General features: G+C 44.6%; 1 protein-coding gene across 2 annotated transcripts in view; it reads left to right on the forward strand.

Moving 5' to 3' along the window:
* The window catches only part of setbp1 (SET binding protein 1), a 34,572-nt gene extending 13,576 nt beyond the window's left edge, over nucleotides 1-20,996 (forward strand). For both annotated transcript variants that reach the window (XM_071482780.1, XM_071482781.1), the window contains exons 3-7: nucleotides 8,095-8,516; nucleotides 8,771-10,717; nucleotides 10,821-11,028; nucleotides 11,133-12,198; nucleotides 16,106-20,996. In XM_071482780.1, the coding sequence (XP_071338881.1) occupies nucleotides 8,095-8,516; nucleotides 8,771-10,717; nucleotides 10,821-11,028; nucleotides 11,133-12,198; nucleotides 16,106-16,611 (4,149 nt within the window). In that variant the 3' untranslated portion in view covers nucleotides 16,612-20,996. The remainder of the gene's footprint in view (nucleotides 1-8,094; nucleotides 8,517-8,770; nucleotides 10,718-10,820; nucleotides 11,029-11,132; nucleotides 12,199-16,105) is intronic.
* Nucleotides 20,997-26,479: the final 5,483 nt, after the last annotated feature.

The following is a 26,479-nucleotide window of genomic DNA, read 5'->3' on the forward strand; positions in this document are numbered from 1 at the left end:
CTGGAGGGTAGCCATGTTTGATGTCCTCTGCGGTCACAAATGATGTTGAGTCACAGCATCATGTGTTCCTGGTGGCGACTTTGTTAGTATGGCTCCATCATGCCTCTGCCTCTGTGGTTAGTCAGTGTGTATGTGTGTGTGCATGGGCGTAGAAGTAAGTGTGTATATGTGAGGAGGAGTGTATCCTGTGGTTTTGAGAGGAGGTCCAGCAGGGATAGAGGGTGATGTTAGGCGCAGGGAGGGGAGAAAAGGGGATGATGGGAGTCAAAGGAGAGGAGAAGGGAGAAGCAGGCGCAGAGTATTGACTTTCACTGTGCCTCACTTCAAGCGTAAGTGTGTTTGTCAGTGAAATCTGATGGCCCCATCAGCTGTCTGGGACGCGCCTGTCAGAAGGGGGGTGTGCATGTGTGTGCGTGCGTGTGTGTGTGTGTCTAAAAGCAAGAGAGATGACAGGGGAGAGGTTGTGTTGGGAGCCATGACTGATGTTTATAACAGTATTTTTAAACCCTGTCTTTAACACTGGTTTACAAACATACTTTATCCAGACACTATTACATTATTATTATTATTATATGCAGTATAAAACATTTTCACACTGATAATATGTAATCATACAGATCATTAAAAAGCCTCTAAGCCTGGGCTTTTCAGACATTGTGTGTTTGTGTGCATCATTCTGTCCACTTCTCTTCTGCTTTTCATGTCTCTGTACCAGGCTTTGTAAAATAATCCGTCTGTAGTTCTGCTGTTTATTTATGCTCGTTGCTTAAGTATGGATGTGGACATGAATAAATTATATAAATGTGTCTGTCTGTCCTTCTGTCTGTGTCTGTCCCTTGGGGCGGCTCAGACTAAACAAACAGCTGTGTTTATGAAGCAGGGAAGAGCCACAAGGGTCTTCTGTTTAGTGGTCCATTTCAAGACACAGACACATGCTTGCATGCACACACACACATACACACTCCCGAATGCCCTGCGCACTTCATCTTTTACCTGCCCTCCGTTGCGTTTTTGCCTGCTTGTGTTTTCGGCTCTGCTCGGTCTCTCTCTTGCTCTCTCCCTCTCTCTCTCTCTCTCTCTCTGCCCCCTCCGCTTAGTGTAATGCTCGCTCGCTCTCAGACCGAGAGGAATGCCACTCCGTGTGACCTCTCACCTACAACAAGGAGGGGTGCCGGTTTAGACGAGGGAGCGAGGGGCAGCTGCAGTCATGTGCCCAGGCCTGGAAGGAAACACACACATGCACAGAGAGCCAGCTTGTTAGCTTAAAATGCGCACAGTCAAAGTGTGGCATAGTTTTGTACGCGCTGATGCAGTTGCAGATGTAGAGCGCTGATTCTCCTGCCTCTCTCTGTGACTGTCTAGAAAGTGTAGGATACTATGCTTTGGTGTGTGCGTGTATGTGAACGCACGAGTGGAGTGCAGCCTCACACAAAGGCGTTATTGTTGGTGTGAGGGGGCCTGAGGGGAGGCGGGCAGTCTGATTGGTTAAGACTATTGTGTCTCACTTTGCCCATTCTCTCTGTCACTGAGGATGTCATTACAGAGGCTCTCTAACTCTCTAAGTCTCTCTCTCTCTGTCTCTCTCCCTCTCTCTCTCCCTTGCAAGCTGGGGATCATCTGAGGACTTGGGATATTCACAGAAATGTGTAGACTAAGCAATGAAAGTGCTACTTTACAAGCTTTAAACTTGGAGTGCAGACACTACAGTCATTCTTCAAGACATAATAATTCCTCTGTCAGCGACTATTTTTAAGCATCACTTGCTAGAAAACAGTTTTCTTTCCAGTAGTGGTGCAGCAGTTATTTTCATTATTGATTAATTTGTTGATTGTTATTATCATGATTAAATAATTAAAAGTATATAAAATTTAAAAATAGTAAAAAAAAAAAAAAAAAAAGCCCATTATATTTTCCTATTGCTCAAGGTAATGTCTTCAAATTGCGTTTTTTGTCCAACCACCTGTCAACGATATCAAACCTCAAGTTAGTAAAACTGAAAACAGCAGGTTTGGTTATTTTTGCTTGATGAAATGACTGAAACAATCATTCAAATTGTTGACTCTTAATCCGGATGGTGGTGGTTTAAGTTGCTGACTTTGTAATCATGACATTCACAGTTTGAATCTGCAGGGGAACTTTGTTGCATGTCTTTCCCTCCTCTCTAACTCTAACCCCAGCTCTCTACTGTACATGATCTAATGCTGGAAAAAAATCTCCAAAAATACTAAAAACAGTTTAGTATACACATATTCTGACAGTTGACTAATTGATTACTTTTAGCAGCACTCTCCACTGTGATTATTTCACATCATTTGCCTTTGTCTTGCTTAATCTAATCATAACATAAAGAATGATTATTCAGAAATTTAATTTATAACAGAACAGATGTCTCCATTACTCAGGTTTGTACGTGTACAGAAACACACTTCTTGTTTTTGCCTCAATAACTGGACGACAGTGTATTATTTTTGAACAACTAATGAGTGAGTGAAGCTTCACTCTTACAAACCACTGTTTGCCAGAAGTGTTTAATCTCAGCACAGCTTCTGTCTTGAATTACCCATCATTCCACACAGGAAGTCATCCCTTAGGATTTCGAGCAGCTCATTGGCTGTTAATTGTTTCCTGTTGTACAGAAGTGGTATGATTGGGTCATATGGTGCACAGAGTACAGTGAACAACACGTTCCTTTGGTTTTATACTGTGTCCTGCACGTGTGTGTATGGGTGTGTAATTTACTTTCCCCCAATAGATGCATTAATTAAATGGCATTATGTCTATTCGTAAAGGACTCCAACCTGTGTGTGTGTGTGTGTGTGTGTGTGTGTGTGGTCAGTCTCTATGCTTGTGTACATTTTCTTTGTGCTGAGCATGTGAGCTGACTGAAAAGCATAATGCTGTCACTGGAGGTTCAGCCATGTCCATGAAAGGAACAATTGGTACATAATCGCTGTAATAATCACTATGAAAAAACTCCTCTAGGTTCTTAGCGCCATTCACAAGCAGGGCACACATATGCCTACACGCACACCATTAATGCTAATAGCTGGGATTAGATGTATACTTTGTGTAGCATGTAAATGTGTCTGTCATTACTGAGCGGGTGAAAACCTCCTCCAAGTGCCCCGTAATAACATGCTTCGGCTCAGCCAATCACAGGCTTTTGTTCAGATTGAGTCATCTACATCTGAGCGTGTCTGAAGAGAGTGTGACAAGGAGACTCTTGGGTGTTTCGCTGCTATCTTTAGGAGCACTCCAATCTGAAGGATTACTCCTGTGGACGTAGGAGGGAACATTTTACTTGAGACCTCCTGCTGTGTCTTAAATCTGGCTTCTGCTGTACAGTTAGCGAGAGGACAAATGCACTGTAGATTGAATGCTTGATCGTGCTCAGCGGGGACGGTACATGCCAGGATGTAGGAAAGAATATGCTACAGAAAAAGTCAGTTTTTGACCCGGATAATCAAATCCTTTTTCCTAATCTCTGGCTGTAGGCTGAACACATAGTTTTGGAATTGCAGCATTAGTCCATGAGTGGAAGTTTTGAATGGTGCCAAATTTGCAAACTTTCCCACCCAACTTTCCCAGAAGATGCTTTGGCTGGCACAGATGCCATCAGATCTGAGATAGTAAAGCGCTGGCTAAGGCAGCGCATGCTGAGTGAAAACAGACACACAGACACACGCATACACACAATTTTAGGCAGCGGGCCTGATCTCAGTGATCCACAAACTGTCCCACCTTGACACCCCCTCCTTTTTCCTCCCCTTTCTCCTCCCTCTTTTCTCTCCCCTGCTGTGGCTCTCCTCAGGCACATGAATGGAAGTCTTTATTCCCAGGAGAACTGGTGGGAAGAACGAGAGAACGAGAAACAGGGATGGGGGGGGGGGGTCTGTGAGAGTGGCTGCAAGATCAACACAGTGCCACAGCTCCCCTTTTCTTCTCCTCCACCGCTTTTCCCTCCTTTTCTCTGTACACCCCCCCCCCCCCCCCCCCCCCGCCCAACCCCCCTTTAAGTGCAGTGGACACAAAGCTGTGTTAGTATTCATGGTGTTTGTTTGCAGAGGAGCTGTGTGTGTGTGTGTGTGTGTGTGTGTGTGTGTGTGTGTGCAGAGCTGTCAGAAACACAGATCACAGAGAAGCAGCGCTCTGAATGGAGCTGGAGAGAAGCGGGCAGGGGAGGTGGGGGGGTGGTAGTTCCCACAGGGGGAGAATGGTCAGCTCCAGAAAAGAGAAAAGAAGAAGAAAAGGAAGGATGAGATGGGGTGGTGGGGTGGTGGGGTGGTGGTGGGGTGGGGGGTGGGGGCAGTGCACGAGGCCACGGGGGCAGAGGGAGACAGCACAGTGTCAAAGCCAAGGAGAGTGTGTGTGTGAGTGTGTGTGACAAGGAGAGAGTGGGAAAAAGAGGGGATCATATCAATCATAAGGTTTCGGAGGGAACTAGCTGTAAATGGGTCCAGGCACCTCTCTTCTTGTTTTTCTGCCGGTCCTCTTCTTCCCTCCCTCTCTGCCGCTCTCATTCTTTCAGTAACCCCTCCACCCCTCCCCATTTCTCCCTCTCCCTCTCTCTCTCTCTCTCCCTCCCTTTCTCTCTCTCTCACCCTCTGTCTCCCTGTGCCTCTCTCTCTCTTTCTTTCTCTTTGTGTGTCTGTCTGGACAGCTGCCCAGTTCCATACACAGGGAAAAATGAAACACTCTAACCACCGGGCGTGCAGCCAAATAAAAGGCTGCGAAAAACTATTTGAAGGGCAGCATGTTTGTGTGTGTCTGTGTGTGCGTGCATGGAGTTTGTGTATATGTTTGCTCGTGTACATGTGTGTCTATGTTTGCTGGGTTGTGAGATTTGGGTGTGCCTGTTTAGGGTGTTCTTTCCCAGTGTAATGGTGCAGCCAGGGTGCTCTGTGCGTGTGTATGTGGGTGTGAGGGAGAGGTTCCACTCTGAGGTTCAGTTTATTCAACAGTGGAAAACGAACGGCTGCAGGAGAGGGCTGTCACATACCTCCCCTCACATCAAACCGGAGCGCAAGATTTTACATTTAAATCTTGATTTAAACACCCTGCCTGCGAATGTCACTTTCAGACACACACGCACATCAGTAAATATACGCTGACTCATTTGCGAGGTGTCTTTCTGTAGGGTGATTGCAGCACTTAGTCACATATTAACCATGACCTCCTCCGCTGCGCTCTGACCTTATCTGATGGTTACATCACCAATGGAAAGGAATGTGCCGCTCCATATCTGCCAGCATTCGGGTGTTGAAGAGCCTTTGTGTAACTGACTGAGACCAATCCATGTTGTTACAGTGCTGGCCCAGAGGAAGACATCCTAGAAATGGTTGTTGACCTAGCTGTGGAGTATGACCCTTGACCCCTGAACACAGCTTTGAGAGCCTTGAGGGAGGGAGAGTGCTTCAAATGGGCTGAGGACTAAATATGCTTTGGGTCTGTTTTGAGCTGCTCTTTCTCCTTATTTATATTTGATCTGTGGGGACTTGAAGAAGAAGGACAGTGTAGAAAAAGGTTGAAGCCTCACAGCTCTTGTGCTTGTGGGTTGCTCCAGGGTCAGAGTCCCTGGTAGTACTTATCCCTTGACCGCTGCCCCCTGCTGCAGGCCAGCAGTAGCACAGGGGGATGACAGTCTCCATTCACACACCACAAGACAAGAACAGGGCCGTGCGCTGTACTTACAGCAGAGAAATAAGTGCAGCAATATTTTTTGGTGGCATTGGTGCAGCTGTGCAGAGTATACACTTTTACAGTGCATGATAAGGCCAACACGGCCTCCAATACAGTGATAAAAGGGCAATGCGAAACATTCAGTGGAGAATAGTGCACACTGTGTTTAAAAAATGTTGAGTAATTATCATTTGAAAAACTGTGAGGTTGCATGAGTGAATAAGGTTGAACCTGTCTGGAAAAGGCAAGTAGAATAAGGAGTTCTTTTCACACCATGTTGACTGCAACAACCATGAGAGCACCTCAGTTTATATGACCACTATTTATATTTGCTTGTGTGAGTATCAGACAGAGAGTGTGTTTTCCCTGGAAGTGCTTCATGGAATGTGAGAGGCATAGAGGAGGGGAGAGGGAAGGAGAGGGTGGTAGAAGGGAGGAAACTAAGAACAAAAAGCTGAACTGGTGCCAATAACCCAACCTCAACCGGAAAGCACAAGTGGGGGTGGGGGGTGGGGGGGGGGGGGGGGGGTGAGCTCCCTATTTCTGTTTTTTTTTCTCTCTCTATTCTCTTTTGCTCTCCTTTCAATAGTAGGGAAGGTGTCCATGCCTCCTCTCTTTATTATCTCTTTGTGGTTGCTTTGTGGTTAGTGGGGAGGACACATGTGTGTGTGTGTGTGCATTTGGATGTGTGCATCTGTAAGTCTGTCTGTCTCTCTCTAATCACCTCCATCTACCTGTCTGTCTCTTCTTCTGTGCCCTCCTTTAACCTGAAACAGCAGGTATTCTAGGACGGGTTAAATGAGAAAGCATGTGTGTATCAGGTGTCTGTCATCTTACCCCTCTGTGGACTCTCAGCGTCTCTTCTCCAGTGTCACTGTGCACACACACACATTCACACATGCATCTCAGACCTGAAAGGATACCATAGGAGTGTGCTCAGGAGATAAATGAGAGCGGGCATGTGTGTATAAGCACATGCATTTTCTGGCATTGTTAATCATTGACGTCTCTCAGTGTTTGCTTGCCTTGTGTGTTTTCATCCATGTGTTGTATGTTGTGTTAATCTGCGTTCGTGTGTGTTTTTGCGCTTGTGAGTTTGTGCAGCTTGCGTCTGGCTGATAAACGGCTAGTGCAGCCAGTGTGGAAGTACAAAATGAGTGTCAGTGCCTGGCTACTGATGGGACAGCAGAAAGAGAAAGAGGAAGAAAAAGGTTTGCTGGTGATAGAGAAGGGATAGAGAACGAAAATGGATGATGAAATGAAGGCAAAACAGGACAGCGACAATGTAAACAATAGAGGGGATGTAATACTTATGAAAGTATATGCACCCCTTGATAACTACATACATGATATATTTCATTATTGTGCGTGTGTATGTGTCAGACTGTGTGTGTATTTGCGTGTGCAAAAAGAAAAAGCTAATTATCTGGCACGGTGCTGATACATCCAGACTAAAATTGGTTGCCTGACTGTGTTCGTACATTAGCATTTTGCGCTACTGTGTGAAGGCAGGATTTTATGAAGCTTTTTGAGATGTGTACATCTACTGTATGCATGTGTGAGTGTGTGTGCTTGCATGCCTGTGTGTACATGCTGAGAGGCAGGCCTGTGGTTAGGTTACATCTCCCTGCAGCGCAGCAGAACAGTGTCTTGTTGCGTCATACTGAGTCTGTTAATAACAGGCTAAACCACAAAGGCCATCCGCTGCTCTATTTCTCATCTTCCAGCAGTACAGTGATTATGCAGCAGTGATACATTAAGCAGGGTTATGTTGTCAAGACCAGTATATTAAGCTTGGGCATTTTCAGTCTTACATGATCAAATGTTAACAGTGCACTTAGTGAAGGTTGATTTCATATTTGTGACCCTTTACTGGAAAAATTTAGATACATTGTGCTATAGTTTTAAAGATGTATATTGTGTACAGTATGACAGTGTTAACTGTGTACAACTGAGCTGGGCTACTGTGTCTAATACTGTGTGCAGTCAGACACCCCCAACTCCATCCCCCAGCCCTCGCAGCATGCAACATCCTTGCCACAGGAATTTAATTGCTCTGTAAACAAGCCTTTTGTTTTGTTGCACACTGTTTGCTCATGCACACAAGATGTATTAAAAGCTTCAGTCCTGCCGTGAAAAGAGAAGAATGTCACATTAGAGCACAACAAATCACTGATTTGATATGGACTGACAACAAAAAACACTGTATGCAGAACTGGATGCTATGCTGCAAGTATTATCTCAGTGAAGACAGGCTGATGTTATGAAGGCAGGAAATGGAGTAGTCGTAGTTTTATGATCATATTATCATTATCATCATATCAATTGCCGATCCTCACAGCTAAATAAAGTTGTCTTGTGATTGTAGTGTGTATATAGTAACCAGTCTTTGTGTCTCTGTTCTGTCGTTTCCAGACATACGAGCGCCAGTTCAGAATGCCTGAGCAGAGAGAAGGAGGCCTGCTGCAACTACTGGGAGATCACACTCCGCCCAAACACCAGCTTCGCAGCTCCCTCCTTCCTGCACACACACTCTCACATGCACAGCAGACACAGCACACCCTCACGCAACAATTCCAACACACTCATGCACACCAACACCAAATCAATCCAGACTGGATCGCGTCTACAGCACCTTCAGCGTCCCCGGCCAATCCTGCAGATTCTGAGCCAGCCAGAGAACTGGCAGGAGCCAGTAGGAGCACTTTGCTCGATCCAAGCCAACCTTTCTCACGAACAGCGACGCAAAGCCCCTCACCTCAGAGATCCCTGACTCCAGACCTGCAGTTGCCAGTGGTTACAGATGCCAGTATTCTCAACCTGACCTCTCTCAGCAGGTATGGTTCATTTTCCTGTGGAGTGCATCTTATCATAAGGCAAACATGATCACCAGACCAAAAAATACTATTATACTATAATACTATACTATTTATAGGCGATGTGTTGCAATGTTTATATATTTTAGTGTGTAATTCGTGTATTTGTGTGTAATTTTTTTCTCATTTGTCATGAACATTCAAAGTCTGAAAAAACAGACAATCATGATTCAAACTAGGTAATAATTTTTTTTCTCTATTTTCTCTTTCTTCAGGGGAAGGGGTTTACAAGAGGTCAGTGAACAGCTATTTGGGAACATCAAGAGGAAGTACGGCAGGAAAGACTCCCAGAGGATGCTCTGCAACCCCCACGGTGCTGATACACCTTGGGGAAGACAGACAGAGAAAGGATCGGAGAGCCCAAGTAATTCAGAAGAGAGGCAGAAGTACAGGCAAGAGGAGACAGCTGAGCGGTTCCATGAAGAACGAGAGGAAAGGAGAAAAGAGGAAAGAGAGCGAACAGTTGCTGGGAGGAGAGGAGATGAAGAAGACAGAGGGATGCACATGCTGACAGAGGAAGGGAAAGGAAGAAAGAGGCGGAGGAGGCCTTCTTTTGACGAGTCATTTTCTGTAGAGGAGCTATCGCAGCAACGGCAGGACTCTGACATTACAGAAAAACACCAGCCTGGGCCCCCAGAACCCAAAGTAGCACATAAGATGGAGACTCACAAAAATGATTCTCGACTCACAAGTCAGACAGATGTTAGTGGAGAGAGGATAGAAAAATCAGAGAGAGCTGATAAAGGTGATAAAAGAGAAAAAGGAGAGAGGGCAGACAGGGCAGAAAGAGGAGAGACAGTTACAAGCGGGCCTGACCCAGAGTCAGCTTTGAGTGCAAATAGAATGAAAAAGAACCCTGTGGGTCGTCCTAAGATCAGCACAGAGACCCTTAAACACAGAGAATCTATTCACAATCTCATCATCAAACCCAGTCTTAACACAAACCTCAGACTCCCTAGCCCAAACCCCAGCCCCAGCCCCAGGGGTAGCATCAGCCCAAGCCCCAGCCCTAAACCCAGAACTAACATTAGCCCTATTCCCAGCCCAAGACCCAGGGCAGCCCTGAGTCCTAGCCCCAGCCACAGCACCAGCTCCGCAGCCAGTTCTAGACCAAGCAAGGCCAAGGACAGGTGGTCCTACCTGAAATCTAAAAGCCATGCCAGCCTCACATCACCCCAGAGAGACAACCGGGGTAGCCCCTCGACCCTAACCGATCCGCCTTCAGCCTTCCCCATCACCCCCTCTAGCCCCCTTTACACCAACACTGACAGCCTGACCGTCCACACACCCATTAAGAGGAAACGAGGGCGCCCCAAGAAACAGCCACTCCTAACAGTGGAGACCATCCATGAGGGGACATCTACTTCTCCTCCAAGCCCACTAGCACAGGAAACATCTGCAATGCTAAATCGTAGGAAGAAGACACACACACTAAACACATTAATGCAAATGACATCCACAACCATGAGCGCCAATTCCAACAGTCTGAAACTAAAGCGTGGCAGGGGGCATTCCAGGCCGGTGAATAAGATGAAGCTTGGGAAAATGCAGAGCATCCTGAATGAGATCCTTTCAGGTTCCAGTCAGAATGGCACTCTGGCTCTGAAGTCATCTTCTGCCCCTGTTACGTCAGCTATGAGTGCCATGGCATCCACCATTGAGGCTCGGCTGGGAAAACAGATAAATGTCAGCAAGAGAGGAACCATCTACATTGGAAAGAAGAGAGGGCGGAAACCTAGAGCAGAAACCCAAGTTTCCAACCCCCCAAAAACCACTAGGGACAAGCCCCCCATGTCTATCTCCACCTCCAGTTTCTACGAGAGCCCTGTAGTGCCTTCCACCACCTCGTCTCCCAGCTCCAGCGCTCCATCCATAAGAACCAGCCACTCTGATGCCACTATGCCCAGTTTGCAGCCCATCTCAGCCCTGCCCTCCAAGCCTCCAGGCAGAGGCTTCCTCTCTGGGGGTTGGAAACTGTCTCCTCCACGCCTTCTGGCTAATTCACCCTCCCACTTGTCAGAGGGAGCCTCAGTGAAGGAGGTGACCCTGTCCCCCATCAGTGAGTCCCACAGTGAGGAGACTATTCCCAGTGACAGCGGGATTGGGACAGATAATAACAGCACCTCAGATCAAACTGAGAAGGGTCCCGCCTCTCGACGCAGGTGCAGTGCACTGCTACCATACTTCTTTACCTTTCTTGAACATTAATTTGTAGGCCTAGATTCATAAACCTGTGATTTCATATTTTATGTTGTGTTCATACAGGTACTCATTTGATCTGTGTGGGTTTGAGGCTGTGGAGGCAGCAGCTCTGGAAGCATCCAACAGGGGCAGCAGAACACGCTGTGAACGGCAAGTAACTGCTGTTGACAACTTCCTGTCACAACAGGAAAAGAAGCAAAAACATCATCGGCGGAAGAGGAAGTGCTTACAGAGCCGGGATCATCTTCACTTTCTCTCTGAACTGGAGGAGGTTAGAAACACTTTAATAAATTCTGTGCGTAATGTTTGACCACACACTGCAATGTGCAAGTGGTGTATTTACTTAAATGTTTCCTCTCTTCAACCTCCCTATAGGTTGTGGTAAAGCTCCAGCAGCTACGAGTGTCTCACAGACGATACACCTGCTACCCCCAGCACCCATATCCCTCTATTTTCCGCCTCAACTTCCATCATTACTACCCAGTTACCTATGACTCCTATCCCTGTGACTCCAGCTCATACCTCCGCAGGAGTGCCGATCTGAAGGCTAAGAGGAGACGCGGCCGTCCAGCCAAAGCCAGCGAGCCAATCACATCGAAGCTGCCTTTTGTTCAAGGATATGGTTATCCGCTGGCAGGGGGAAATTTCTATGCAGCACCATATGCGATGCCTTACGCATCTCCTCTGAGTCTGGGCTACTTTCCCCCTGCTCCCCCATTTTACTTGCCCCACCACTCACTAGGACCTGCACCTCCATCTCCCTTCATGAGGCCTGCTGTCCCCCCTCCCAAAGCTTTCCACTCCAGTGGACACTCCAAGCTTCAGCCAGGCGCCAAGCTTCGCAGCGCTAGTGGCCCACTCCAGGGGCCCTCTGTAAGAGGAGAGGGCCTTGGATCCCTGGGCAGTGGCAGTGCAGGTGGTCTTGCAGGGGTTCGCCTCCATAAGAGGAAGCACAAGCACAAACATAAGCACAAGGATGAACCCCTTCTTTCACCGCGAGACCGACAGGAGTTGGGTGGGCTTTTCAGTGGAGCTAAGACCACTGCACGTCTCAGCATGCTGAGTGACAGAAGGGACGCGTCCAGTCAGGGCTCTTCAAAGCATCTGGAGAAGCAGAGGGGCAGTGGTAGAGGCTCAAGTCTGGGATCCAGCTTAGGGATGTTTGAGTCGGACCAGCTGTCCACACACTCTCTCGCTGACAGCCAGTTCCACTCCCGTCAGACTGGACAGCCAATAAACAGCTTCATGAGCAGCTACAGTAGCCAATCGCAGCGGTCGGAGTCAGCGTCTGACCTCTTTCTGGGGTCACGGGAGGACGAATGTGGCGGGAGGAGCAGGAAGACGAGGCTCGCTGTGTTTGGAGATCAGGGCTTAATGTCATTCCAAACTGCCAGGCAGGAGCCAGGACAGATGAACAAGTGCTCCAGTCCCTCCCTCACTGGTAAGAACCTCTTACATTAGGATAACGTGTTCATTTTTAAACCACACTGTGTATTTACAAGGAAGTGCACTGCCATTTTGCCATGATCAGAAACCATGAAAGTTTTTCTTTTGACAGCAGCAGCATGGTAAAATGCATTGTTTACTTTGATGATGTGTTGGAGGTTTGAGGTTACCCAGACTGCAATAACCGCCTGTTGCTTGCTTGTCTTTACCTAACCAGTTCACTTATGGCAAGACTTCCTGTAACTACCTCACATTGAAAGCCATACATGGTTCACCTGTGGAAAGAAATAAAACAAAGCATCAGCAGGAAGTGTTCAGCTAACAGTAACGGCACTGGACCTCATTACAGATCCAGGCAAAAGAGAGCAACTAACAGTGACTTCTACTGTACACAGGAGATAAAAAGCATTTTGTCATCTGCATGACTGTAAATTTAGCCAGTGAGTTTATCACAATGTTGACATAGCAAGATCCTACACTGCAGTTAATGCTTCCCACACCAGCAGTTGGTTAAAAAAAAGACACATGCATGGCATTATAATCCATTTATGTATAATCTTAAGATGCCAAGGTTGCAGAACTGATAACATAGCTAAATCAGGAGCGTATTTGCAAAAAGTAATTGATGTGCATTATATTTGCATTTACATTTATTCATTTGGCAGATGCTTTTATCCAAAGCGACTCAGAAATAAGGGACATCACTAAAGCTTCACTGCAGTATGACACTTTGGTGTAAGTACTAAGTACTACACCAAGGTATTATTCTGTTCCCTTGAGATAATAGGCTTGTTTTGCTGGAGTATAGTTTTAATCACATAATTTGTCAGAGTTAACTGGGCTTTCCCTATTTTAAATGTAGATTTCCGCATGCTCATGAAGGTGATTCCTATTTATAAATATGCTATGTACAGAGTTACCAGGATTTAAAGCAGACAAAGAGGCAGGGTTGTCCAAAATTCTCACTACCAAACTAATGTGTATTTTGGTACATTCTGTATTCTGCTGTCTTTGAGCACATCTGGCTGGGGATAGAGAGAACGTAATGCATGGATGGAGACGACTATAATTCACCAATCTCTCCTTCCTCCCCTCCCACCCTCCCTTCCCTCTCTCCTGCCAATGCCTTTGCCAGAGATATATTATTCACACAGTGTGATTTATTTTCTACAGACACGCCGTAAAAGGCCCTTGCCTGTGTTAAAAGAGCTGGCTGGCAGCCAGGGGTTTAATGACTGGGGCCTAGTCCAGTGGTGGGGAGGAGAAGCCAGGGGCTCAGTTAGAATACACCCCCCACCCCAGGGGATCCAGGAGGGATGACTCATATACACCCCCCCACACCCCCCAAACGAACCCACCCCCCTACACCCCCACCCCCACCGTACACACACCCTGCCTTCCATGCTATCCCTCCAGTGTTGTTATACCTGTTCTACCCTCCATGTCCTTCCCGTTTCCCCTTGTGCTGCTTCTGCAGTTTTTGCCCTTGATTTCCTCCTTCCACTCTCTTCCACAATCCGTACATCCACACGCAGACTTCCCCTTGTTCCTCCGCCTCTTCCTCCCCCTCCCCCTTGTATCTCTCTTTCCTTCTTCCCTTTCTCTTTCTGCTTTTTTTTCTTGTCTCCCCTCCCCCTTGTTCCCCCATTACCCTCTCTTTTCCCCATTCCCTCTGCCCCTCCTCTAGCATGACTTACTGCTTCACTTCACAGCTTTAGCCCAATTAAAACATAGGCGCGTGTGCATACGCATGCATGCCGCACAACCACACATATAAGCTTGCACATGCTGGCATAGACCCACTCTGATACACACAGATACACACACACACAGACAGATAGAGCCCAATCCAGGAGCTGACATAGATGCAAAATTCATATTATTATTTGAGCATGCAACTGAGTTGGTAAATCATTCCTTAATAGAACTAGTTTGTAGTGATTTAAACACTTTTATTTCTTTATGTGTGTGTGTGTGTGTGTCTGTGCATCTGACAGCAATCTCTCACATGCATATTTGCATAAAAGCAAGTCATCTACTACTGACTCAATAAGAATAATTTTCTTTGTGTCACATGACTTGTTTAAATGCATGCATGCATTTTTATGTCGATAAACACTCAAAATATAAATAATATGTATTGAGGAGCACTTTATCCTGTCTGAGACCTGGTCCCAGCCGCCGCAGTGGATAAGCGAGCATGTATCTGTGTGTTGAAGTGACTTCCTATTCCACAGAGAAACAGGTCCTCAGTGCTATACGGCCCCTCACACTGCTGAAGGTCACCGGTTTTATGTTCCGTGTATGCAGCTCATAAATTTCTGCTACTTTGTAGTGTGTGTGTGTGTGTGTGTGTGTGTGTCTGTGAGCGAAGCGTGTGCACACTTCTGTTCAGCTCATAAACTACTGCTACTTAGTGCTTTCTACATTAGACTAATTTCACTGTCTGCCCTGAATACTTGAGCAACAATAGAGTCAGATGTTCCTCTGAGTTTTAAATGGAGGGCGGTCGGGCCTCTCTTTATCTTCTCTTACTCTTAGTTAATTAGCAAACACTTTGCCATGGAGCTCTACTCTTAATTTTCCCTTAAACATTCCCATTTAGTTTCTTTAAATGTTGAACAAAAACCTTGTATGACAGTATCACATGTATATTCTTTATTGTTGCAATACTTGCCCGAAGCTGTATGAAGCGTCAGTAAACAAGACCATGTATTATTAAATACATAGACATATTCTTAATGTCTTGTTCATACCTTTTTACACATTTTCCTGCAATCCAGCTCACTATATGTGGTGTCTAAAATTCAGAGCTGAGTGTTAGGGCACTGCAGAAACCTGCTACACTGTATCAGTAGGATTCTGGAGGAAAAGAAGAAAGGAGATGGTTAGGGAATCCAGGAATAGGAGTAAAAGCTCAAGAAAAAGAGACCAAGCATGTTGTATGCACACTGCTTGGGGACTGGTGGCTGATTGTGCTTTTCCTCCATTTTGGCTGTGGCTCAGTCTGAGCCCTGGGAACAGTGCCCAGACAGAGAGGAGGGGGGAGCTAAGAAATGGGACAGAGATGGGAAACAAAAAGAATGACAGAGACAGACCAAGACCAGGAAGAGGTTTCTGAAATAGAGAAGGAAATGAAATGGTGCAGTGTTACCAGTTTAATTGAAAATTAGAGAGTAGCATATTGCTGCCCATGAAGAGTGGAGAGGAAAAGAAAATGAGTGATGGGGAGAGGGGGGAAACAGAAAGGATAGAACAGCATGTAAAGGGCATACTGCCCAGTTCACCAGTGTGAAGGAAACAATATGGCTCCAGTTTCATCTGCTCAGCCATTCTGAACTGTCGAATTCATTATTTGTGCATGTTGGGCATGTGAGTGTGTGCATATGTGTGTTTTTGTATTTGTGTCTGTGTGAATATGTGCGTGTGCATAAATGTGTCAATATGTGTGTAAGTATTTGTGTCTGTGTGTGTGTGTTTGGCTTCTTGGCAGCCTGTGCTCCAGATGCACAGGGTTGTTATTGTGTAGCGACATATTAAATGGTTAAAGGAGACATTTCTGTGGGTTTCCTGCTAGCAGAATGGGATCTCCTCCTCTCCCCTCTCCTCGCTGCTCTCTAGTAGACAATTACAGGATAGGATCTGCTCTCCTGGCTCAGCTGGGCTTTGAAAGGCTTACATGAATATGTCAAAATTAGCAGGAAGCTCTTGAAGCAAAAAAAAAAAAAAAAAGATTCTCTCCATGAGCTAAATTGGCATAATGTCTTTCCTGGCCTTTCCAAGGCTGCTCATTTTGACTGACATGCTAGAATGAAAATTCCTTTCTCTTTATAAAACTTGTTGTGCTATTTATTTACCTTGTGATGTCTCTCCTCACTCATGCTCACTCTCTCCTCTCCCAGGTGTTCCCAGTAAGCGGAGGTATAAACGTCGTGAGGTGGAACAGATCCAGAAGGACGTCAGGAGAATGCATTCTTTGAACTTTGAGCATGTGCAGAAGATCCTCCGTGCCAAGCGCCTGCAGCGACAAGCCAAAACAGGAAACAATGTCATCAAAAGGCGGCCAGGACGGCCCCGAAAACAACCCCTAGAGGAATCAGAGCCAACAAATCGGAGGGAGGAAGATCGGGCTGATGGTCGGGGTTTGGACATGTTGGCCAGTAGGAGAGTTGATGGGAGGACTCTGGGGATGCCTGTACTGGAGAGGTGTGATGACCTGCCAGGTAGGCACAGCCTCAGGCCAAACTTGACCCCTGAGCCGCTGGAGTTCTCCAATCACGATTCCATCTCAGCAACAATTGAGACTGTGGTGCATCAAGCACGGTCGTTGGCTCCACTGGCCAAAGGGGGGAAACGCAGAGGCAGGGGCCACAGCAGGGACGAATTATGGGCTCCTTCCAGTCAATAGACCTGCAGGAGAGAGCAACTCCATAACCGAACGGAGAACAGTTAATGGAGTCAGTGCTGTTCCAAGCGTATCAGATGCAGTGCCCTTAATTTTGGGACTCCTCGGTGCACTTTGACTTGTCTCTTCTCTCTGATTTGTTGTGAGGACTACAGTGGGTCAGTGGAGAAGCAGGAGGAGGGAACACTTCTGGTGCCATCCCTCTGTTGAGCTACACCCAACCAGACATGAGCCTTTCAAGGATTCATTGGACCTTCATTTACAATGGCACTATATGGTACTATTTGATACTGAATCTGATGCTATAAAAGTGTGTGGTACTTATGATAGTGTAGGATATTATGTGATTCTTTATGTATCTGATACAGTGATGTGTATGGTACTTTATGATACTGTATCTGAATGTGGCTTTAGCCATATATTTACCAGCAAGGGGAGGGGGAATGGTTAATATAAAACTGTGCAGCTCTGCTTATTTTTGCCTTTCTGAGGAAGCTTGTCAAAGACATGTGGAACAATACAGCAGTAATTAAGCCACCTTACCCTAATACTTATCCCTGTTTTTGCTCCCACCCCAATCTGTACCTTCCTTGTTCTTTCTCTCTTTGAGAAGTAACTCATACTTCCTGGCAGCTCCTCAACCCTGGTCCCCGTCCCTGCTTCAATTCTTCAGCCCTCCCTGGTGCCTGCCGCTCAACTCCATCTCCCTTTATCCTCTCATCTACTTCCAATCATGTTTTACATCTCCCATTGCTTGTCCTCTTTCAGCATACTCTCCCCCGTCTCATTTATTTCTCCCTCCCTGCTCAGGCCTGTCCTGGGCAGTGACATTAAGGCAATATGGTGGATGAGACTGTCCCAGACTGTACATAGAAACAAACTCCACTGTTGCCTGCCTTGTACAATGGGAAACCAGCTCATAGACATGTACTGGCATACAGTATATCAAATAGAATTGTTGTACCATAGACAATAAAAGTTGTGTATTGTTTTATAACCAAAAACAGACGTGGGTGCGACTCAAGACAAGTTTGTTTTCAGACAGAAAGAACCACATGTATTCATTCATACACTCATTATTGTGTTTATATCCAGGGGGCATTGCATACAGGAGGAATATCAGGTGTGTTTTTGGTAAACCTTAGAATTGGTTTAATGCACTATGAATAACCATACACTTGCATCAATCAAATGCAGCACTTACATGCTTGTTCCAGCCTTATGTTTTGGCCTTCGATGGTGTGGATATCCATTCCAGTAAGCATGCATTATTTTAATCAATTTGTATATGCAGGCTGCGCAGCCAAAAGCGTCAAACCGAAGCCCCAGTCTGAATCGTGATTGGACAGTTCAGCGGAGGAGGGCTCTCAGTCAGTGTTTTGAAAAGCTAATCCCAGTCTTTCTACTTTACATTATTTTCAATCCATATCCTTGGAAATATTTTTGGAAAGTAAATCTAGTATTTAGGTTTAGAAACCAAAGTCTCAGTATTCAGTGTAAGGATGTATTATTTAAAAGAATCTAAATCAGAGTTTGACAAACTCTCCACCATGTTGGCACCAATGTAAAGCATTCCTATGTGCACTCTAGAATGTAGCCATCTTTGATTTTTTTGTGTCAATATGTTAAGCCTTTGTTAAACTCTATCTACAGTATCTGTGGCTTTGGGTAGTGGTTGGTATTTTCTCAAATAAGTATTTCAGAATATAAGCAATGGATCAGTGTTTCTTTGGCAACTCTGTTGAAGTTTCGTTTCAGGAGATTCTGTTTTCTTTGGGTGGGTTGGGATTCTCAGTTGCAGCAGTTCAACTTGTGCCTTATGTTTCTTTCTCTCACCAATTTACATTTGACCTGAGAAATATCGAGTGGCAAAGAGTGCCCCAGAAATTGTCCCTAAATATTCATGATTGTGCATATGACACGTGTCTTAGTCATCTGAACCCTGACACTGCCTGTGTCCCTTCACAGCTTCCATAGTCAGCATCCTCTGTCACCGGGCACCGAGTCGCTCTCCCAGCTGCCTTCTAGTTTTCTGACCCATATCATCATAACAGAACTAGAAGGGCTGGACTGATGAATATGATATTACTGTTTTAAACACACATCATGTACTGGCCTACATACTGCCTCACAACAGTGGTCGAAACAAAAAGGTCCACCGTATCAGATGTGTTTCTATTCAGCGGTATTGATTGTACTCAATGTCCCAGATATATAATTGAAGATCATTTCCTCTGCCCAGTGTAAAACCAGTTATTTACAACATATAACTGGTTACATACTTGGCAGAGGACGAACAGAGGAGGTTGTCATGGAAACCACGTTCTCATACATTGTTGTTTGCTATGCATCAGGCCATGCCTGGCAATGACCTTAAAAGGAATTTCTGTTCTGGGTCCACCCATCAACAAAGAGAAATAAGTGGTCTTATTTACTGAATAAAATGAATTAATGTAACAAGAATTGTGAATAATACCAGTAATAATTTGTAATAAGTTGTGCAGAAAGTGACTATCATTTCATGAAAACTATAGTTACTGCAGCTCTATGCAGTACAGCCTTAACCAGATGTAAAACTACAGTATTGAAGTGTTTGTTGTAAATAGTGTTAGTATGTCCATCCTGCATGGATACTGGTTGGGCTCGGCTATGCTGGGACTGTCTCCTAAGACCACAGTAGACCTTCTCTCTCTATTAAGACTGCTCAAGACCCAAGAAAACATACAGAAATGACTACCCAAATTAATTTTCCTATTCGACAAATTCTGCTGTACACTGACATTCATTGTTCCGGTCCCTTAAATTACACAGAATGCTAAAATAATTTGCCTTATCAGACATTTAAACAGTGTTTGGAGGATACAAACCCCACTGTAGTGCAATCAACCAAAAATAGGAATCCCCGCTGACTTGTAGCTATTTTGCCTGCAGTCAGTCGGGGCAGTGCAGTAGCATGTAGAGTAAGCAGGAGGGTTGTGTGTGAGAGGGGAGTTCTCAGAGGAAACAGCCAAAAATACACTCGTCCTAACGTTAGTGCGCTTAACCTTGCTTCACGAGATGACTTTCAGTGGGTCTGCAGTCTGCTGTGGTAAAGATGAGGTCTAGATATGTGGTCCATGAGGTGTAGAGGCTAAACGCTTGGCAGCTTACTCCTCCATACTGTGGTCAGTCAGTGGTCTCTGATGTAAGAGTTAAAGACCCCAGGTGTTGTCTGTCCTGTCTGTCTCTCCTACCAGCCAATGCTCCGGTGCCTTCTAACACTGACAAGTATTGTCCTAATCCAGAGCTTTCACTCTACACAGAGACTGCAGAGGGGATGTGGCTGTGAATAGGGTTCAAGGTCACTGTTGTTGTATTGTATTTAGCAGCCAATCTGGACCAGTGGCTACAGAAAGACCCTAAACACTGATGTAAGGCTCTTTTACCTTTTCTTTGGTGCTAGCATCAAGAGCGGCGCAGCAGCGTTCGACCTTAAATCAGTGGATGGGGAGAATTTACTGTGGTCCATATTTACCAGTTCCCTGCAACAACTAGGATGAGATATAATGGCACCTAAAATTTGATCACCACCTCCATTCCCTATGTAGCATGCTGTGATGAGTGTCCTACAAATGGAGTGAGGGGTCATGTGAGACAGAACCTCATAAATGTACATGTAGTCATCCTCACAGCATACGTTACAGTTCTAAGCTATAATGTTGTTCAAAGCTGAAAGTGCAGATGAAGCATTGAGAAAACCAATAAATGTACTTCTTTAGAGCACAAAGTGAGCTCTTCTAACAGTGTGGGCATATTTTAGTTTGTATACATAGTGAATTTGAACCTTTTTCTAGAGTGGGTTTCCTTTATTTGCATGCTCAACTTGATTGTATGCATAAATATTTTAGACAAGCCGAAAGTTGAATTTCAATTGAATTTGAAGCAAGACTTGTACATTGTTTGATATGTTTCTTTTTGTAATGAATTTTTTAATTCATGAAGCATTTTTGTACATTGTATGAATATTAAAAACTGCAAATATTTGACATATAGAGTAAATACTAGATGCGCATGCATATGCATATATCCTTCACAGTATGTATGTGTAAATGTACACATATATTTTGTATTTGCATTTGCTGGCATACAGATATATGTCTTAGGCACATATATACATGCAATATATATGTATATCCATGTCCGCTGGCATGCTTTTGGTCATGTTTATCTTCCATGATCTTGTAGGTTCATTTTTTTGTTTTTTAATTTCTCTTTCCTCAGAAAGAAAAGCTCATTCTTTTGCTATGCTTCTGTTGGCTGGCAGCGTTGAGCACTTATTAAGAAGAACTACAGTTGAAGTTGTTCATGTTATCCATTGTGTGAAATAATAAATGACTTTATTGACAGCTGATGGTGGCACTTGTTTTGTTATTCCCGAGTAAAACTGTGTCAGATTTAATGCTCTGATCGCCTAAAAAACTGCTTTGTCACATGCCGAGATAAGGCTGATAAGTTATCCTGTGATAAGAGCCAGTGTGTGTGTAAGTGAGTGTGTGCAGCATGCATGCGAACGTGTGTGGGAGCGAGATGACAGGAGGGTTTTTTCTGCACTGTCTGTACTGAATGTCAGATGGTCCCAGTGAATGAGTACTACTCCACAATGTGTCTGCTTTTTACAGTTAAAAGAGAGGGAATCCTCTGATCAGATTATGCTACAGCCTCACTCAGGAAAGCACGCACACACACACACACACACACACACACATACACACACACCTACACACTCTTACTCTCTTACTTGTTCATTAGCCAAGCCTACATCTCTAAATCGTTCCTGCACTAGCCCATCAGTGTCAGTTCTAGGTGGGCTGGGCTGCAGGCTGCTCTGTCATTGGACGGAGCTGAGTGGGAAGTGCCCCACTATTGGCTGCTGCCAACTAGTAAAATTCTTCTGTTACCATGGTTGCAGGGTGAGCTGCCCAAATGTGTCTCCGTGTATCTAGTGGTGCTGATGGAACCGTTGGCACCGACGGTGTTGTGCTGAAAAAAATCCCCCCTCTGATGGAAGTCAGGGCTGCAGTGGGGCTGCACCCAAATCACTCTCTACTGATGCCTGTAAATGAGCCCACATGGCCCCACTCCACCTCCTGCACAAGAGAGAGGATGAGATAGATCACCAGGGCTGTGATCACGATGAAACAGCATGGCGAAACACATCCTGCATGAAGGATGTACTCTTGAGCCAGAGCTACACTTCACTTACATGGAAAAACAGAATCATCAATCTCATGTGCAATGCGTGGAATTTCTCAGCACTTTTAGAGTCATATATGGTTTTCCCCAAGCTCCAGATACAAAGATTATATTGAAGCATGTACAACGCCATCACCAATGAGGTGATTGTGATGACGAAAGACCATAAATCCAGTGATATTAAAGAGGGGCCTGGTCAGTGATAAATAGAGAAATTCTATACATATAAAATGTTACATTAAACATCCACAATATAAAGCACTATTTCTGACACTTTTTATACAAATATGAAGGTATAATATATTCCACCTGGTAAGTAGGTGGAGCCCCCATGCTAGGCAGAAGAAAGGATAGGTTTGGAAATGACTGAATTTAAATTGTTCCAGGTACTGTTAAGTCTTTTTTCTTATTGCTCCACAATAATGTGCAAGCTCCTAAAAATCTTCAGCTTTATATAACAGTGTTATTCAATCTTACCTGCTGTGACATTGGCATGGCAGAAATATTTCAGTACAATTATAGAAGTGTAGTTAAAGAACTAGGTATTTGAAGAACTGGATCAGTGGTATGCTGTGGTATCAGGAGATATAGACAGGAAATGTAGTAGTAGAAGGAGAATTGCACTCAGAGAGTGTGTGAGGAGGACAGGGCTTATAAATTATGGTGCTTAGCAGAGGCATGTAGGTTTACTGCTCTCAAACTTAAACAAACTGCATTTTAGGGAAAATTTTTCAAAATACTTGGGAGGATCTCGCCCCCTCACCAAATCTCTGTGGACCAGCCTCCTCTGGAATGTAGGACTTAGGGCTAAGAGAGCCCCATGGTTGGTTAATGTGCTGAGTGATGATCACTTGGATTCGTTGTTTGGAGATTACTATGTGTACTTTTCCTTACGGTAAGGAAATCTGACACACACTAAACAACCCAGATGCCATTGTTGCCTTACTGACAAAGAGGTGAGAATACTTTACAGGTTTTACAGGTGGCTCGCCTCTCCTACGAATTCTTGCTCCACAAGAACTAATTGTATAAGGCTATGCACCAGTGAGTCACTAAAAAACAATGACTAGAATTTGTATTCACACTTATCATAATGTGTCACGTACCAGCAGGTGTTAGAGAGACTCACCTGTGTGATCTGCTGCTGTCCCTTTACAGGCTCTGTCTATTCACAAGCTGTGTAAGACGGATTCTTGGCTGAAAAAAGTATAAGTTAAGATGAATAGAATAATAAAAATAATAGAATCTGGCTTTGTGTGTGTGTACTGATACAGAACATCAACCTCCAAAATAACTTTTATGTGCCTGTGAAAAACACATAACTAGTCATTAGACTGTAGTTATGATACCAAGTTTTGTTGAAAGACGACATTAAATTGATAATCATAAGAGTCATTTTCCTGACACTGTGAATATGTTCTCACATTATGCTTAGAGTACAAACTTAGATAACATGTACATATGTCTGTACGTTTGGTATAAAGCTATAACTAACACAGTAAAGTTTTGCTTTCCTTTACAGCCACTGACAAGTGCCAACAAGAGGCAACAGTACTGGACACACAGCAAAAACCTCAAGCAGTGGTTGGGCACAGGCATTCGACCACAGTCCAACAAATGCCCAGTGGTGGCCAAATACTGGCCAACTGCACTTTGAAGGAGCTTTGAAGTGTATCATAGATGCAGTGGGTGGGCCTTTGGTGATTATACACTATAATTGTTGATTCTTCCTCCCAAACGCTGCCCACTTCCTCAAACCTGCATAAATCAGTGTTTTACCACAGCACATGTCCTGGAGGCACATTCTGAAAGACAAAAGGACAACTTTGTGAAAAAAAGTCACAGCCTGCTTTGTTGTTGTTGGTCTCTGCCCAGTTTTGCTGACAAAGTAGTTAAACTCTTGTCATAGCAGCATCTTCAGCACAACCACTTGAAGTAGCTGTAAAATATCACGATTGTTTATGTTCTGGCAGTTCATCTCTATCTCTATGCCAACAAATTCACCTATGAATTGCTATAAAGTTCAGCCTTCGTACCTTTGGAACATGGCTTTTACTGTTATTTCTGGTTACATTATGTTTAGCCCTTCATGCATCCCACAAATTTCCCTTTTCTATTATCATTGCTTTTCAGAGTAAGACCAGGAAACTATTTGAATGGACGCAGAATCCCAACCCAGTGTCACTTTTTATTAAAGATTTGTTCTTTATAACTCTCACTCTGGCTGCTTGAATCCGAGATGCCGCAGTGTCCCTTCAGCAAAAGTGCAGAGACCAGAAATAAGACTCTCAAAAGTGACGCTGCCTATCCTGAAACATTTATGAACCAATTTCATCACTAATCATTTACAATTATCTCCAAGTCTTAGCACAGCTGATATTCTGAGTCAAGATGCATGAGTGGATGCTAATGAATATCACTGACTGTTAGTCATTTTGACACGTCCAAAGCCACACAGACCACCAACAACAGACAGCCATAAATTTACAACGGATAGTCCTTCAGTCCAGGCCAACTAACCAGGAAGCCTGCCGTGTAACCAAGCATCCCCTCAATTTATCTCTGTTGGTGTTTTCAGAGGATGACTATTGCTTGTGTTTATGAAGATGGATAGAGCAGGCAACATCTAAAGGCACCCCGCTCCTCTCCCTCCTCTCCCCTTCTCCACTGCACAGTGATGGCAGCGATGGGAGACACCATCTGGTGGTGAAAATGATCAGTGCAGCTTGAGCCCTTCAAAGCCCCTCATGCCACAGCCACAGGACAGAGAGCAGCACCTCTCTCACTGTGGTCAAACCAGCACCTGTGACACATGCACAAATACAGTCAAAGAAAAAGGAAGATGAGATGTTTTTTTTTTTTTGTTTGTTTGTCTCTTCAGGATTTCAGTAATAAAAATCTGAACTATGACCCCAAACTGTCAAACCTGCATAGCCCAGTGCTTTATTCATCGATCCACTTGAGAGATCAGTGCAGGAATTACTGTAGCTGAAAGTTGCTTATGTCTGTGTGCGGCGCGAGGAGAAAAAAACAACCAGATATGACAGAATGTGTTCTGCATGGAGCCGGCCACTGTTGCCACGGTGACAGTGTGACTCATGGCAGTTTGCTTTGGATTTAAAGCAGTGCCCTGTTTTGTGTGTGAGTGTGTAATTTGTCTGCGTAGAAGCATGTGTGAAAATGTACCTGTCTGCACACATGTAAATGCTTTCATATACATATATATATATATATATGTGTGTGTGCGTGTGTGTGTGTGTGTATGTATGTATAGGTGGATTTGTGTGCTGATGGGAAGAGAAATTAAAAAAAAAAACCAGACAGGTAGAATTTCTTCTGCGCAAGGAGTAATTGTCCACCTCTCTCCTTGGTCACAGTTAGAGCCTTTGTTAGCAGATTGGCTCTGCCTGAGTCTTATTAATGATGCCAACACTTAGGTAATGTGCCTTTTTGATGAGAGTAGGCCACTTAATCTCTCTATTCAGGCTCACACACACACACACACACACACACACACACACACACACACACACACACTCTTTTTCTCTCACACACACCTCCCCCTCAATCCTCCTAATAAGCTGTCTCTCTGTCTCCTGTAATTTGGCAGACGAGTCTATTATATGATACAGTCATATTTTATTAATGGACCCCTGTAGCGAACACACACACCCCTTAGTGGATGAGATTATGTGATGAACGGGGAGCGTGTCTCTGTGTTAAAAATGATTTCAACTCCTCGGTTAGTTTTCATCTGCGCCGTTTGTCTGCTGTGTTGTTAGTGCTGGGCTGGAAGGCAGAGCCACATGCATTTCTGCTGAAGTTGGCACTGTTCCTCCACACTTCATTACACTTCCATCAGCTCAGTGATAGCATGGAACAGCGCGGCTTCAAAAGGCCGAAAACAGCAAAAAATAAAAGACAACGTTCAATTATTGAGTTAAACATTTCGTGGAAATATTCTCCTTGTCTCTGTCTCTCTCTGTCTCTGTCTTCCTCAGTGTTGGGCAGATAATTCATCCCATATGCTTCAGCAGTGCCAGGCGTTTTAAGCTCTGTTGTGAACTACACTCCTCCAAAACTAATTTGCTCACATGCTATATTGCTTTAATGATATATTACCCAATAAATTCAGTATTGCTTTTGCATTTCTGCAGTTACATTATAAAGTGTATTTAGTAGCTATTATTGTGCAACAAGACTAGGAGTCTACAGTCATGCCAGTAGCTAGGTAAGACTTTGACCTAAATGCTATCATGCTCATTTACCATGTTCACCATCTGGTAATTAGACCTGAACAAAACCCTATAAAACGTCAATTTTACAGGTATTTGGTTATAAGCAAAACATTGGAAGACTTAAGATGTCGACCTGCTGGTGGTGGATGAAAAGTTATCATCACCAAATTTTTACAATTCATTCTGATTGCCTGTACCAAAGGCCATCCAATATTTGTCAAACATTTTACTCAAAGCCACAAATATGAACCTCATGGTGGCACCAGAGGAAAAAGTCAGGGATCACCTGACCAGATCACCAAAGTCAATACGATTACATCATCTGGGCAACGTGTGACCGGACTATCCTACAATTCTGCAGCCGTTACATCAGTCCGGTCCAAAGTGATGGACTGACAAAC

The sequence above is a fragment of the Trachinotus anak genome, unplaced genomic scaffold (assembly GCF_046630095.1).
Source record: "Trachinotus anak isolate AG129_WGS33_773 ecotype Australia unplaced genomic scaffold, CSIRO_AGI_Tana_v1 ptg000008l, whole genome shotgun sequence".
Taxonomy (NCBI): Eukaryota; Metazoa; Chordata; class Actinopteri; order Carangiformes; family Carangidae; genus Trachinotus; species Trachinotus anak.